This window comes from Grus americana, chromosome 2, assembly GCF_028858705.1.
Source record: "Grus americana isolate bGruAme1 chromosome 2, bGruAme1.mat, whole genome shotgun sequence".
NCBI classification, from domain to species: Eukaryota; Metazoa; Chordata; class Aves; order Gruiformes; family Gruidae; genus Grus; species Grus americana.
In genome coordinates, this window is record NC_072853.1 from 135,087,890 (window position 1) to 135,104,740 (window position 16,851).

The window sequence follows — 16,851 nt, forward strand, 5'->3', positions numbered from 1 at the left end:
ATTACTGAATATGATGGCTCTGAAATCAATTACCTTCTTCGTTGCAGATACTCTGTAATCAGCTGAAGATTTAACTTTATTGCTACTCCCCTGCAGAATTATCTGCCTGATGATAAGGACAACAAGCAACCCGATCAGAAAGGTAACTATAAAGATTATGGAAAAGACTCTAAAGTAGCTTCGTCCAGAGAAACATTCTGCAAAAAAGGAAAACACAAGTGTAAAGCCTAACACATGGAATGGGCACATCCCTCAAACATAGTTATACCTACCACTGCATAGTAATGTTGCATAAATGTAACAGGACCCTGATAAAAGTTAAGGTAAAATAACTTAAGGGAAGCTAAGGGGAAAAGCTGCCATATGCAAGCCTTTAAAGTGGGGCATATCACAAAAGGCAATTACGATTAAGATCCACTGTAGAAAAAATGGTGAAACTACTATTCCTTTAATCTACAGAACTAAGACTCAGGCTTCATTGTGTTGGCCACCGTAAATTCTCTGTAAGCTGGTGAGTTTATAGCTGAAATAGAGAGGATGACTACTTAGAGATGTATGGGGCCAAGACAGTTTAATCTTCACAAGATTACAGTGCAGATCATTGGCAAAATATGAAAGAAAATGTGGTTTCTTGAATCTTTGTCCAGTGCCCTCCTCACTGGTAAACTTCTCTCACACAGAAAGCTTTCCTTTAATTAATACTAAAGTTATGAGAAAAGTATTCACAGTTAGCGTTCTCCTTTATGAACAACTGTAAAAAGACATACAAAAATATGAAGTGACAAAAGGTAACCATTTACCTGCATTTTAGTTGCAGCGTGGACTGATTAAGCTTTATGAGATTTTATTTTTAAAAAATTTTATTCTTCCACAGCCCTCAGAATTCTGTAGTTTTTTTATACTTGAAAGGAATATTTAAACATTACTGAATATGAGGTAAGCATTCTACTTCATTCTTCCTTGTTTCTGGTAATGTTAAATCATGTAAGCATATCCAAAGAAATAAAACATACAGATGCCATAACAGATTTTTATAAATATTTCTTTAAGCATTGCTCAGACAGGATTCATTATTATTAGATGTGACTTCTCAAGGAGCTGGGAAATCTGATTTAGCAATGCTTGCCAATCACATTTCCTGTCATTATTTATCTTTTATTTTCCCTGAAGCTACGTGTGATTTTTCTCTTTTTCCTGCTTTCTTTCTTTGTTATTGTAATAATATGACACGCTTTTGAAAGACATTGTAACAGTGGTGAATTCAATTATTAATCCAAACAGATTTTCATCTCTTCTTAGAATTAACCAAAAGATGTCACATACCTGAAGTTTGGTCAATATAATGCAGCAGGTAAGCACATGAGGTTGTGCACCGGTCAAGTTTAGCTTGAGATGCATTGTTAGAATGATGGCACTGAACACAATTCCTGTAAAATAAAAATGTAATTAAAACCCTATGTCTTTCTCTGCACTCCCCTTAAAGAGACTGTATAAACAGGCTGACGTATCACTTGCACATAATGCTTTCCTGTTGTTAGTAAAACATTGCGACATTAATTTATTTTTTTTCTGAAATGTGATGCCTCGCTCACCATTCTATCCCTGTGATGCTTCTCAGACCCAGCTAGTCAGAAGTCATAAAGTAAAACAGGTCTTTGGCTTCGAGCTACCTTCATCCGCCTCCTGCTCTGCATTTTGTGATGGGTGCTTTTCGGGGGGTGTAGCTACGGGTCCAGCACCCTTTCTTCAGCTGTCAGCCTCCGGACTAGCTGAAAGCCTAGTCTTTCTTATCTATCAGTCTCATTGCAATACACGCTGGGACTGAAGGGAGCAGATAGGGGTAGGAAACACAGCTTGGGTAATAATTTTTTGGATGCTCTGTTAAGACAAAGCCACGTAAGATCCCGCTGCTGGGCAGTTCAGAAGGTCAGCAACACAGTGGGAGGCAGCGCTGTCAGTCTTGTCATCTCCACTTTACAGCCTTGCAGAAGACGGACATCACATCCTGAAAAAACTGACTGCAGTTTTACAGAAGCTATGCCATCTTCTGAACTTATTAAAGGCACACATTTCACAGCGACTTGGAACAAGTGTAAGCCAGCAAGGCTAACTGCATTTTATCTAGTGAAGCCTTAGCCGTCACCTTTTCAGATGTGGCTCAGCTTGTCTCTCCAGTACATTCACCAGATGAGCTGTAATTCAAATGAATACGAACAAACAACAACTCTGCTTTGATGACAATTCCCTTTCCAACTAAAGGCTGATCTCTCACCCTCCCAGCCACAGTGGGGTGTAGAAGATTACATGTGCTGACAGGAGGCCGTGAAAGAGCCGTGCCCAAAGACAGGGCTTCATTGACTCTTTAAGCCGGCATCAGCCACTGTGCCACTGACAGCTTGGTCAGGCTTCTCTCCTCCTTGGGCTGCTCATTTTGACCTACACACTGTCCCTTCCTTTCCATGGGCAAGGAAAAATGGCATGCTTTAAAACTAGCACAACAAAGACTAAGTGGTTTAAAACTGAGTAACGGAGGATGTTGTTCTCTGGGTAAGACCAGCTCTGCTCTGCTGACTGATAGCAGTGATAATGCACAGGCACGCTCTTGTTCCACACCTCCTTCTTTCAGCTGAGAAGCACAAGGAGTGTGCAAAAACAAATTTGGAGAATATTAGTGGACTTGGTGGCATCCAAAAGTACGATCTACTGTCCATTTTTAAAACTCCAAATTTGTGGGATTTCCTACCCAGAAGATTTCATATGAAGAACCATCTTTTAATAAATATATGAAAAAAAAGATACTCATGGGACACACCTCCTTTGACTTCAGAAAGCTGGACACAGATTGGTGAACACCAATACGGACATGCAGTTCTCTGAATTGCCAGTGTGAACCCCTGAGCTACACAGAGCAAAATCTCAAGTATGAATTGTTTCAATTTCCTACAGTCATCTAAGAAATACAGCACACATCTAGCCAAGCAGAAATATTTCTCCTTGTTTCAACACTACAGAGTTAAAAAGTCAAGTCTAGCACAAGAAACGTACCAGTTTTCTTCACAGGCTTTGTTACAAGTAGGGCAATATTCACACAAACGGCCAAAGCTTCTTGGATCTGTGCACTCACACTTTCCACATACACATTTTCCTCTTCCACTGCAAATCTGGCCCTTTGAATTCAGGCAGTGCTTTGCTGATTGTAACGAGCACTGGCAATGGTCACCTTCCCAGCCAGCAAAGCATTTGCATTTACCAGCTTCACATTCACCATTACCTACAACATCAGATAGCCTTGAGTCATATGCTTTTATGAAAACACAGAAAGTCAATTTTTATATGCATACGTTTGCATTTCTGGTGCTTTACATTAAACACAGGTAATTTAGACCTTGGCTTGCTAATTAGTTTTTAAATTAACAATTTGGGTTGAAATTACCAGCGTGATACATGTTCATGGCTGCTGTTTGTTGTTGAGCAAAAGCTGCTACCTTGATGTCATCTTAAAACATTTCCCTAGAATTTTCCCTGCTGCCTTGGATCAAAGGAGTGATTAAAAATTACACAACCACCAGGAAGAGAGTCTTCAGGCAAACCAGACAAACTTCTCTTTAGCAAGAAAGCATTCAATTCAAATAAACAGCAAGATTCAGTGGAGGGAGGAGTATCAAGTTCATGTGCACATGCCAGGTTGTGGTTTTTTCTTTTCAGAAGCACACATGATATCACTGCTTTTCTGCCTTTCTAAAGGACGATGACTGAGCTGGACAGGTGGGTATGCTGTGCTTATGAACTGTAGCTTGTTTAATAAGAACTTAAAGCGCACACTCTCAAGGATTCAAAGGCTATGAAGAACCTCTGGTGGCCTTTACAATTTTCCAGGCAAAGCAGTGGGAGCTTTAGGGCAAAATCCATATGTTTTCCATGTTGTAGCACATTCAGGCAGCTGTACAACTGACATGCTGATAAAGTTTAGCCACATTTTTACAGTGTGGGAAAGCACCTTTAGGAAATGTAGAAATAGAGAGCGCATAAAGCACAGGCAAATCTCACGAGGTCTCCTCAACTACGCCTCGGCAGTACCTAAGTTTCACACGAACTGCGATGGCCCTCGTGTGCTCCAGGGATCCACAGAACAGCTGCAGGGAGACAGTCCCATCTAACAGACGGGATCCCCTAAATGGGAGTGAGGCCAAGGTACAGGCTGCACCTTTTTTTGCCTGGGCTGGGCAAAATGGAGGGGGGAAAGGGATCATAGGACATCTCAGCGCAAGGCTCTGCACTGGAAAATATCCCACGAAGAGGCACACTGCCCAGCCGTGGCCCCAGGTGGCAGGTTCCCCTTGTGGTACCCCAGGGCAGGACTCCATCACATGCGACAATCTCCAACACCTCTTAGACTAAGATCTCCCTGTCTCCTCTTCCGACCAGGGCGCCGCATCTCAGGCTTTAGGAGTTTACAAGTTTGAAAGGTCTGCTTAGGTTACGAAATAGTAAATTTGCAAAGCTGTTTGGGGGGAGGGAAGAAGAGTGAGAAGATGAACTGTAATTCTTTGTGTTGGAATGAAGTATTTAAAGGAGTAGGTAACATTATTTCTCTTCATTTAACATAAAGTTCACGGTCACCAGCAGAGCAAAATCAAAATAACTTTACTAAAGTCCATAGTATGACTCTAAATTTATCCAAATGTGGTTGAAAAAATTGGTCCCTCAAATCACTCATTGGTTAGTGTGCAGTGAAATCAAAGGATGCAGGAGAGCAGTATAGATTTAAAAATATTTAATTACATCTGAGGGGAAAAAAAATATTCTGGTAGAGATACAGTAATAATACTGATTTAATCCCATTTTTCCTTAATAACTTTAACTTAAAAGTACATGTCTCGTATTTTGTTCATATGCAATTTTCATTTGCATGCTTTCTTTAAAAAACATAAAGTAGGCCACAAAAAGAATCAGAATTTCTAACACCTCTCCCTGTTTATGTTTCACTTCCACTCTCCTTTTTGGAGCAGGTGTTCTGAACAGTGTTAGCATATATATCAGCATTTGAAGTCAAGTGTCACTGTATCTCTGACAAGACTGGTTTAGGGTGTTAGAAAATTGGAACCTCAACTGGAAGTTATGATTCCTCCTAATCTCTTAGTATCTCATATTCCCATTAGACTGAAATATATCAATTTACTTTTTCGAATAATGTTACTGTTTCATCCAAGATATCAGTATCATTACCTCTGAAGAAATTTGAGATTTATATCTTAAAATAGCAGAACTTAGAAAACACTTGATAAATCCCCTACAAAGCAGTGCTGAAGTTTAGAAGACAGTGCATACCTCTGTGGTGAAGAAAGCCCAGGAGCATGAATTCCTACTAGGCTGCTCAGGACGTTTCATACACTAATTCTGCACACACAATTTTTGGACTTGACAGCCTTATATCATTATTTTCAGCTGCATCATGTATATAAGCTTCAGAAAACAAACCAAACCCAAACAGAAACAAAACACAGACATAAACTCTGCAGCTTACCGGAACATAAGTTTCCCTGGTGATACGGGCAGGAAAAATCATCCATTTCACAGTACTTGCCATACACCTTGCCTAGCTTGTTTTTGTAGCAGAAACATTTTCCATCTATGCAATTCCCTTGACCACTGCAGATGGGCTGGTCCTGGTGTCGTCTGCACCTCTCAGAAGAAAGTGTATCATCTCTGTTAGAGCTACAATTATTGTCACTGCAATGGGAGTGCTTGCCATCAGAAAAAGTTTCATCAGCCCATACTCTTTTGTGCCTTGCACTGTCTCCATACTGACAGGCACAGCTTTTCTGTACATTAACGATGGCGGTTTCATTGAAACCAATAGGCTTAAGTATCGCATATTTTCTTCCACCAGTTGTATCACATCCTTTCATTGTAACTGATACATTGAAAAGTACCTAGGAAGACATAAAGACAGATTTTACATCATTATGATTTCCTATAAAGTGCTTAAAATTTGTAACACATAAATAAAGCAGAACCTTACATTGTATATGAATGTGCACTAGCTAATAAGAACAAAATACACAGTGGCCATTTGTCAAATATGATATATTAGTAATGACAGGTATCAAAAACACAGTTAAAAATCCTAATAATAGAAGACTGACAGCAGTCTACTTTTCATGTTAAGAAAGCATAGTTGCAGAAGACATGTTTAATACAAGTTAAGTAGTAATAGAACTAACATCATCATCCTCCTGTTATAATTTAATGTGTACATTCTGTTATATCATAGAAATACTCAGGTGAGAATTGAGATTAGATTGAGCAAGACACTACACAAACAGAAACAGAGATACTCTGAATAAAAAGAACCTATAATGAATGTTCTTGCTGCAGAAATGGTCTGTGCAAATAGAAACCACACAGGTTTTTTGGATGGCCCTATCTACTCCTACTAAACCACGGAAGTGGCTCACACATTAGTATCAGCTTATTTTTCCCAATTCCTACCACGGGGATGGAGCAAGAGTCTTGCTGCTCTTGCTGTGGTCCCGGGCAGACCAAGCACTGCTCCAGAGTGGACCCAGTGCCTAGCTCCCGGCCGTGCCACGGCCATCGCCACCATGCCCCAGGTCCTCGCCCCAGCAGTGCCCGCTGCAGCAGCAGCCCCCGTGGCTTTCCGGAGTCCTGGCACAGGGTCCTGGATCATTTCGGTGATTAGGTGACTGCCACAGAGTTTGCATCAATCACTACCAAACCAGGTCTGGCATCTGTGATACTTTCACTGGATAGCAGTCTTGTATTTCACGACAGTTTTGGGGGTTTTTTTGACCGGTAGGCTCCTGACAGGGTATTCTCACTAAGGCTATGTAGCCTGCTGACGGAAAATAACTCTCCTTTGCCTCCTGACAGAGAAAATATAACCAAGAGGAAAAGGCAAGAAAAGGAGCCCAAAAGCAGCAAACACCTTTATTCTTTATCACTAAAGAACAAAGATTTCCAAATGAAAAAAAAAAGGGAAAACCAAAGAGGCTGATTACATACGAGGTTGAAACTCCCCACAAAGACTAAGACCATTCATCTCTCATCGCTGTCTCTCCCTCCTGCTGCACCCCCACACGAGAACAGCCGAACCCTTGGGGACAATGGTGGCTTTGTGGCAAGCGGGGCTGCGGCTGCCTACACGGACAACAGGAGAAGAATGCTGTGCAGAAGCATGTGCTTCTTAATGTCGTATTGAGTGGGCACACAGGCTTTGTCTCGCCCTTTGCTTTTCTTCTTCTCGTTTCTTAAATGTGCCACTACACGCATGACCCCTCAGTTGCCTACGCTCGTGGTGCGTAAGACTTATTCCCTTCGGTTACGGGGCAAAAGCGTGGCTAGGCAGTAATTAATTCATACGGCAGGTGCGTATCATGTGGGGACAACAGGCTGGAGCTAGAGAATGCGCTTTTTATTCAACACAGAGCCCTGCTAGAAAACACCATCTTCATGTACAAGACACTACTGGAGGAATGGCAGGGAGACGGGAGGGAATTATGTCTTGTGTATGAGTCATGAAATTTGATGGTTCTGAACACAGCAGCAGAAAGATTAAACATATTGCGACTAAATAATTACGACACCGTGAACGCTGACACTTGTTAATAGCCAAAGTTAGTTTTGCACCGTGATGAGGCTGTAGGATTCTTCCAGAATGTAATACACTTTGTGTTTTGGTAAGAAAAGGAAGGAAGAAAGATTAGACAATGAAAGGTATGTGAGAATTAGGGAAAAGCATTTTGCCTGTAAACAAATACTGAAAGGAGGATTTACAGTTAAAATAAATTAATCTCTTGAGGATGGCTCATTTTCAACAGCACTAGAGGTTTAGGGCCACATGCAATCTTTTACAATCAACTGGCTTGGCTTTTTATTAAAAAGAAACAGATATAAATATTTTTCTTTTCATTAAACAGAACAAATTCCAGCCCTATTTCTTATGACATGCACAGGGAACAACACTGGAGAAGGCATGAGTTAAGATGAAAAACATAGCAAATCTCCCTTAAACTGTAGAAGCTAATCAGCAGCAAGTCATGCAGACTAAAATCAGAAGAGCATAAAATATATCTGAATGAATGTATTTAAAATTCACACATTTAATCTACTGATTTGCTTTGCTATTTCTACATACAGACACAAGTAAAATCGCACCATCTGAGATGTATGTACACATCAAGAGGGAAAGAACTCCTTGACCCTGCTCTCCAGAAACACAGACCTCTTCCTGGCAAGCTAAATGAATTACTCTACTAGTCCAAGCAATTAAATAAATACATCAAGGCACAGAGAAATTGTTCTGGGAAGAAAACCACATTCTTTATATTAGCCAGACATCTTCCCCTGACTATTCACGGTGCATGATGCTCCAGTTTTACAATCTGTTTCATTCAGTAGGTGGCACCAATCCAAATGGGGATAAATAATTTTATTAATTTGATTTATAAAATAAACTAATTATCCACAACCCTGAGTGTGCATGAAGATTACTAGGGCAAGGAGAGGGAACAGTGGTGTCTCTTACAGACCCAAGGAACACAAACTCCAGTGATTATTTTCCATCGGGTGATTATCTTTCAACCTCTTTACGTACAGATTTCATCACAATGAACACGGCCATTGTGCCCAGGGGAGGACAAAGGAGGAGAGTTTTAATGGACGTTAGCTTTCAGGAAAAGCTTTGAGCCTTAGTTCCATGGGATTAGTGAGAATTAAAATAACATTCAGGAAAAATAAAACCAGAGAATAATAGAGAGTCTGTGATCATTAATCACATAAATCCATTTTCAGTTTAAGTAAATCCCTAGAAGATTTCACACCATTGAAACCCAACCAAACAGAAAAATAAGAATTCCAGTTCCTTGAAGAACAAGAACTATCAACATACTTCTTCATTATATCCCACATTTTTACATCCTTCCATTCCAGTTTTTTTACTTCCATCAGGACAGATTGCAGTGATATTGAAATGAAGACCTTGGATCTGGTTATCCACTTGAATTTTCACTTCAGAGATTAGTTTCTGTAACCAGAAAACAAGTTTTAGTTGCATTGCATCTCAACATCTAATGTGCATTAGTGACTAACACCAAGTACGGCTACTATGTCTGACTAAAAATGAAGAAAGCTTGTCTGTGTGAATAAAAGAATGAATTAAAGCATTGTTTCCCATATAAAGACCTGATTACATTCCAAATATACACAACCAGTGAACTGGTAATGCTGATAAAGAGGATTACGTTTTCCAGATAAAAACGTTTTCAGCTTTTCTAAAATGGTTTTGAGACTGTATTTTTGGCAATTTGAAAATGTATTCTAACAACTGTGCGCAACAAAAACTGCTTCTTGTTTGAGAGACTACACTGCCTTTTAGACACGCATTTAAAATAAAACAGTAAACATACATACAACTATTGTTATCCAGCAGAAAAGGTTCCTAATTGACTTGACACTTTATAAACTTCTGATATTTTGCATCTGTCTTGGAAAAGTTTTCTCTGAACAAACCTTAGGGTGATCTAAAGGCTATTGGGATTATTCTTACTGATTTATTTGGGTCAGCTAGGACTACAGAAGTCAACAACTGGTTGATTTCCATTAGGGCTTTTTACAATATAAAATAATGAAAAAGCCAGCTACTTTGTAACCTGTATTTACTGAATGCTCTAAAATCCTACTTCCTTCCAAGAAGGAATATTGCTTCTTAACCTTTTAAAAATTTATTAAAGCTCTGTACAAACCTATGGGCTGAAAATTGCACAAAGAGATTATTAAAATTCCTGGCATATTAGTATTAAAAAAATAGTTTAGTGGGATACTTTTACTGCTACAAATGGAAATTTAATTACATGAATCTCAACACATGTTTATCTTAGTAACTTTTTGAAAATTAGTGACTCATCCTTGGCTTTTTAGCCAGGGATTTTCAGCCAGGGTTTTCCACAACTAAGCCTAAGGTTTCCCTGCCTAGAACAAGAGTGCAAGAGGCCCACTGTCATCAAACATCAAGACTAAATTTATTTTCTTATCTAAGTACTTTTCCTTTCAAGAAAGCAAAACATTCAAGCCCTGTTCACTATGTGTTTGGATATTACAAGCCCCTAAAACTATGATAAAAATCTCAAAGTATCAAATCCAACAAAGTTTAGGATGGGAAGGAAAAAGATACTGCCTAAAAAATGAAAATAAGGCAAGAGCAAACTGGGGGTGGCTGGAGCAGGAAAGTCCCACAGAATCTTCCATTTAACTAAATAATTATTTTGTAAATTTTCATTTCCTTTCCTTGGATGTTTGCCCTGCAGTGTGCTCTAAAAACTGGGATACAATTTCGGATGGACAGTGTAAAAGTGGCATACAAAAGGGCTATGATCTTCAACTTTTTTTGCCAGCAATTTCTTGCAAACCTCCATATTCAAAATAAGATTTCTCGATTTCATAAGAGAAAGTACACCACTATCAGTGAGAACTTCTCTGCAATTTGATTACACCTAACCTCCTCTGCTTTTGGATGCCTTTGCTTTCTGCACAATGTTTCCAACATGACAGTGAGAAAAATGTGCACCAACCCACCAGGAACAGACATGGGACTTGGCTCTTCATTACAGCCAATTTGCTGAAAGCAAATAGCCTGATTTAGATGGTTAACCTACTACAATGGATAATTTCAGCCTCCCATGTCCAACCAATTAAAAATAATGTGATACCTTGCATAGAATCATAGAATCGTAGAATGGCCTGGATTAGAAGGGACCTGAAAGCCCATCTAGTTCCAACTCCCCTGCCATGGGCAGGGACACCCTCCACTAGACCACACTGCCCAAAGCCCCATCCAACCTGGCCTTGAACACTTCCAGGGAGGGGGCATCCACAGCTTCTCTGGGCAGCCTGTCCCAGTGCCTCATCACCCTCACAGGGAAGAATTTCTTCCTAATATCTAATCTAAATCTACCCTATAAAAGCATATAGCTTTGCAACTGATTTTTCAACTTTTGGAACTTGCATGTTTGTGTAACGTGCACACCTTCACAGCATTCGACCATCTAACCCATCATGTTCACTTTGATGCTGCTCCGTGGGCTCCCTGTACTCTAGTACATCAAATGTATACTACTTAGCTTCATTTTCAATGTTGTTTATGCCCCTTCTTACCAGGCTATTTTCATTCACTATCAAGATGCCAATTTCCACTTCCAAGCTGCTATTCCTTCTCAATAATTTGTGGAAAATGACTTTACATTCTTTCTCATACTATTACTTTCTCTTTCCCATACTATCACTTTCAGTTGAAAACTCCAGGCAAGAGTTCACAAAACAATTTCCATTGTTCTCTCCCAAAACTCCATCAAAACTCTTCTTCACTGCCATGCCTCAAAATCCCAAGTCATTACACTGCTTTGTGCAGTGTAAATCCTGCTTTCCACAATATCCATTGTTGTCAAGCTACCTCCTTGTAAATTCCCACCTGTTGTCGGTTTTCTAAGAATAATGCTGTAAACCCCTCTAGATACTGCACTATCTTTTTGCTCTGAATTTATATGGTGCCTAGACAGTGGGGTCTGGTCTGTAGCTAAAGATCTGAGATGCCAAAATTCAAATAAGTCAGACATTTCTTTTCAAGTTACATGGAAACAGGTGCAGAGAATCAAACAGCATATTTAGAAGCATCCTTAGAAAGGAAAAAGTGCTAGCTCTTGGCTTTAAGACCCCAACAGCCTGGGAATTTGAAAGCTATCATGGGACACTGTCCCACCCACCAACCTCGACATTTAGCAAAGTAGGGAACTTATTCTTGTGGACTTCAGATAGAAGCCAAGATCCTGGAAATTCCAACTTTAGCCTATGAAAAGTGGAAAATCCCTGTACAAATACAGCATACAACATTGTCACTCTCATCATACCTGGTAGGCTTCTACCACCAAATCATTGAGATTTGCTGCTTGTGATTCTATCTGTCTTGCAACAGTACCAGGCAACAGAGGTAACAGATCCTATGAAAAATACAATCATATATGCACAGTTTTAATTATTAATATAAATATTGTGCTTTCAAAATCGGAAAAAGAAATCAGGTTTCTAACCTACTTTATACCAATGGAACTGGCTTCCTTGAACTGCAAAAATAACATTGATGTTATTGTCAATCAATTTTTCAGAGAGCTGCCCAAGAGATGGATGCTCCTGCAAAATACAACAGAAAAGAGAAGACTACAGATTAGTAGGGAAACCCCTTGTATTTCACATATGACATAATACAGGATTCCAAAACCACTCCAATCTTTATTTCTGAGCGTATAGAGAAACACTAGGCCTACATCCAAAAGAAGGTGGGACCAATCAAATAAACAGATCATGACAGAAAGAAAAATCATCAGGGTATCAGCCAGACTGTGACAGGCTTATCTGTTGCCAGCTATGCAGGGGTGCTGCACAGTGGGAGGACTAAGTCATACAGCACTATTTTGTTGGTTTGAGTCTGATGCTTAAGAAATACGGATATGATGTTGTCCATGGTCCATCTAGAAGAACAACAAGATTCCTGAGAATGGTAGGTAGGTGTTTGTGCAAAAGTCAGGGAGAAAGTACAACGTGAGGGCACTGAGATGAGGTGTACTTTTGGGAACAGCAAGGTGAGTAATTAAAGGTTGGTTTCTCAGAAATGTATTTTGGCAACAGGGATCAGACACATCAGCTAAATGCAGTTACAGCTGACAGCTTTCTCCTTCTCTGTATGTCCAAAACTTGCCTTAGGAGTGATGTCTCCAGTCCTCGCTGTGACAACATGCTACGTTTTCTTAATCACGCTTGTGCTTGAAGAAGGTAGCCTGAGTTTCACGTCGCTCCCCAGTAATGACATTGCTCTATTTGGTGAAGTACTATGATGGCATGTTCTGTGCCAGCGACCTGCCCTTCTACACTTCTCATTGAGAGATCTGACATGGATTTGAGAACAAGAGGTGCGTTGCTATCCCTTCATCCAAGATCTGGGGAAGCACAAATGTGGTCCCAGTGGGCTTTGTACACCTGGGCTATGTGAGATCCCTTCATCTTCAGTACTCTAAAACAAACTGTATCTGAAAATCACCGCTTATTTATCATACATCTGTGAAGACTTCTCACGAAGTAAATTCAATACTTAAATTTCATGACTAAACATAGAGAAGTGACTGGGGCCTTGACCTGTGTTTCCCCTTACAGAGATTTCATCTGGACAACTCCACTTACGTCAGGTCCTTCAACTTCTTTCCCCCATATACTTCTGCTGTCTTTCTCTTCCTGATATTTTTCACCATCTGACCCATATCGTCTCTCTCTTGCACAAACACACTCCGTTTCCCTGCACACTTCATTTCTCCTCAGAGTGCCACTTGTTACTCAAGGCACCCTGCAAGTACTCTGCTCTCCTAACAGTAATCTGAATGCCAAGACAGCTGAGACAAAGTTATGCAAGGGAGCAAAATCCGTTTTCCATCATATTGCACCATTATAAAGAGACTCATATAGAAAGAAAAAAGGAGTTTCTTGCTGCAGTTTGATCTTAGCCAGAGTCCACGCCTCTCTCAACTTTTCCACCCTTTGGTAAGAGATTATATTCCGTAAGATAAGCGGTGACAGGTAGCAATAAACGGGCCTTCTTACAGCTGCAGCTGGGGAGTGTGCCATGCCGAGGGTGCGTTGAGCGTGCGCTCCCACCGCACAGCAGTTGTGGGTGAACGGCAGCAGCAGTGGCTCTGTAGCCGTTCTCAACAGCCTGCAACACAGCACTACAGCCTCCTGTCTCCTCCATGACCACAGACCACAGTGTTGGGGTCTCCACAGTGCTGCATAACCCTAAGGCCACATGCAACTGTCTGGCAGATCACAGACACACCAAGTGGTCCCAGGACACGGGCGAGTGAAGCCTGACATTCTGCAAATACCTCCTGCACTATATATGTGTGAAAGACAGGGGCAGTGTTGAGGGATCATGAGATGATGGTCAAGTGTCAGTCTTACTGCTTAACACATGACACTAGACATCTGAATTCCTGCAAAGTGGCCCTTCAATGTCTCTGCAACTAATGGCAAAACTCTGGGATCAGTGGTATCGGAAATGGGTTTCCAAGCCCTCATGAAACAAAAACTTGATTCAGGTGGGACTTACTGAAGTCAAGAGATGACAAGCGTAGACACGCAAGGGTTACAGGGACTAGATCCCCAAAAGGCTTAGTCTGCTTACAAGTATATTTGTCAGATCTAACTCGCTATAGCGTCCAGCTTTGTTAGTGGTACATTGAAGTCTAACTTCAGATTAGAAAAAAAAAATTCTTTTTATTTGAAGAGACATTAAAAAAAAAAAAAAAGCATTTACAGACCCACACTATCTTTTCCATTTTAAGAATGCAGAGATGACATAAAGAACTGTTGGTCACTCACGGACCCTCATGTTGCTTGCTGTAAAAACCTTGCTGTGCTTTATGTATTTTTATCTTATCTCTTCCCACTACTGCTCAGGCGAATGTACTTTCATTTTAGATCATCTTTCTTGTTCCAATTACATCATTCATTTTATTATTTTAACCTACTGTGTTAAGCTGAGAAGATAACTAATACAGATGTTAAGTATTTCAGAAAGGGAGTTAACCAAGCACAGATCCAATTAAAGTGGACTAGATTTCTTTCCTGTCTTAGGCTTTTTTGCTGACCTCTGTGTAAGTGCTTAGCAAATGTTAGAAAGAAACAGGCAGAAAAGTGACTAACTGGAACCACGTCTGATGTAAAGGTTAAGCTTATGCAAATAAATAAAGCAAAGTCCTCTTAACTGGCACAAGGAAGAAATAAAAATATGCCAAAATGCAATCTTCGCAAGACTACCAGAAGCTAAGAATCAAAGTAGGAAAACAATGCGATTACAGATGGTTCTTTAATTTAGCATAGTAGACCAAAATTGCATTGCATTGACCAGGAAAAGAAAGCAAAAATGTTTCAATATGATGCATTTTTCAAAAAGCTGACAGCCTTTCATGACATTTCATTTAAACATCAAATAGTCTTTTCTCCCCCCCCCCCATTTTACTTGTTCATTCGCAGGTTCTTTATGTTCTTTATGGACCTCTATGACTAAAATAATCACAGGCTATATACCACTCAGAAGAAAAAGAAAGCAGGAAACCAGTACACCTACCCTTACAGACACTACTGTGTTACCACGTCAAATCTACTCCAGAAAACATCTAATACTGAGAAAGATTTTCATTCTACTCCTTTTCTAGTACTATGTGCATGGCCACTATTACATATGGGCATGCAAGAATTAGCCTGTGGTTGAAAAAGATATGGGCTAGCAGCCAGAAAACACATAGGCCAAAACGTGCCATCACAGATCTAAGCATTTTTCAAGGTCGTTTTATTTGCATAGCTAAAAAGACTACCTCATTTCACAAAAGACATCAATAGCAATAATCATGGAGATTTCTTATTCTATATGGGACAGTAAAATCATGATCTTTCAGCCCAGAATCCAGAAAACACTTTCTTCAGTCAGCCATCAATCTGTCATAGTTCCTTAGAAAGACATTAATTAATTTTGTCTGTATTTTATATTGATGAGGTTTTCTAGCTGAAACAGAAGTTAATTTCTCAAATTTAACAGAAAATAAATATAGGTTGGTTTTGTTTTTTTTCTGAAACAGAGAATATCTTCATTACCAAGGGAATCCTGAACACCAGAATAAGATTTGTACCTTCAGCAATTGTTAATAAGGAGAACAAAATTCCTCTCATTTATAGCACTGAAATTAGGAAAAGGAAAAAAAAAAAGAAAGAAAAATAGAGACAGGGACACTATAACCTGTAAGTACACTCTGCTTTGGGAAAGGAAAGTTTTGGGATTATTTGCTTTAAGTAGAATAAAGGAAGGGGTTGTTTTTATCCCAGGAACACTGCAGAAATTACCGAAACTGAACAGACTGGCTGGAGGGAAATAAATAATCCTGACATCTGTGAGGGAATATCCAAGAGGTGACAGAGGGAATATATGAATGCAAGAACATCAGATAATCAGAATCCAAACAACCTTCCTGTCAGCACACGCTCAGCTCCCTCCTCCACTCGGCAAGGTCCCGAACACCCACTGATTCCCAGAAACCTCCTGTATCTCATGATCACACACCATACGGCGGCTGCTTCCTGCTGCCCCATCATCCTTGTAAACACCAGTTGCTGGAATTAAATTCAGGTCTAGCCCAACTTATGCACAGCCCTCACTGACTTTACTAGCACATTGCTGGCTTGGGCTGAACACAGGCTATATACGTTAACTAAGCGCAGCTAGCACTGAGAATAAAACTGTAATGTGCTCTAATTTATTCTCTTTTTCTTTTTTTTTTTTTTTTTCTTTTTTTCACAGAATAGTAGGGGTTGGAAGGGACCTCTGGAGTTTGGAAGGGATGTCTGGAGATCATCTAGTCCAACCCCCCTGCTAGAGCTGGATCACCTCGAGCAGGTTGCACAGGATTGTGTCCAGGCGAGTTTTTAATATCTCCAGAGAAGGAGACTCCACAACCTCTCTGGGCAGCCCATCCCAGTGCTCGGTCACCCTCAGAGTGAAGAATTTTTTCCTCACGTTCAGATGGAACTTCCTGTGTTCCAGTTTGTGCCCATTGCCCCTTGTCCTGTCACTGGGGACCATTGAGAAGAGTCTGGCCCCTTCCTCTAGACATCCTCCTTTTAGATATTTATAAGCATTAATGAGATCCCCTCTCAGTCTTCTCTTCTCCAGGCTAAACAGCCCCAGCTCTCTCAGCCTTTCCTCGTACGAGAGATGCTCCAGTCCCCTCATCATCCTTGTAG

At 40.3% G+C, this 16,851-nt stretch overlaps 1 protein-coding gene across 3 annotated transcripts in view; it reads right to left on the bottom strand.

The window, feature by feature from the left end:
• The window catches only part of ITGB8 (integrin subunit beta 8), a 65,555-nt gene that overhangs the window by 21,569 nt on the left and 27,135 nt on the right, over positions 1 to 16,851 (bottom strand). For all 3 annotated transcript variants that reach the window (XM_054817799.1, XM_054817798.1, XM_054817800.1), the window contains exons 7-13: positions 12,106 to 12,201; positions 11,922 to 12,011; positions 8,912 to 9,046; positions 5,525 to 5,933; positions 3,046 to 3,271; positions 1,324 to 1,427; positions 34 to 197 (exon numbers count right to left, since the gene is read on the bottom strand). In XM_054817799.1, the coding sequence (XP_054673774.1) occupies positions 34 to 197; positions 1,324 to 1,427; positions 3,046 to 3,271; positions 5,525 to 5,933; positions 8,912 to 9,046; positions 11,922 to 12,011; positions 12,106 to 12,201 (1,224 nt within the window). The remainder of the gene's footprint in view (positions 1 to 33; positions 198 to 1,323; positions 1,428 to 3,045; positions 3,272 to 5,524; positions 5,934 to 8,911; positions 9,047 to 11,921; positions 12,012 to 12,105; positions 12,202 to 16,851) is intronic.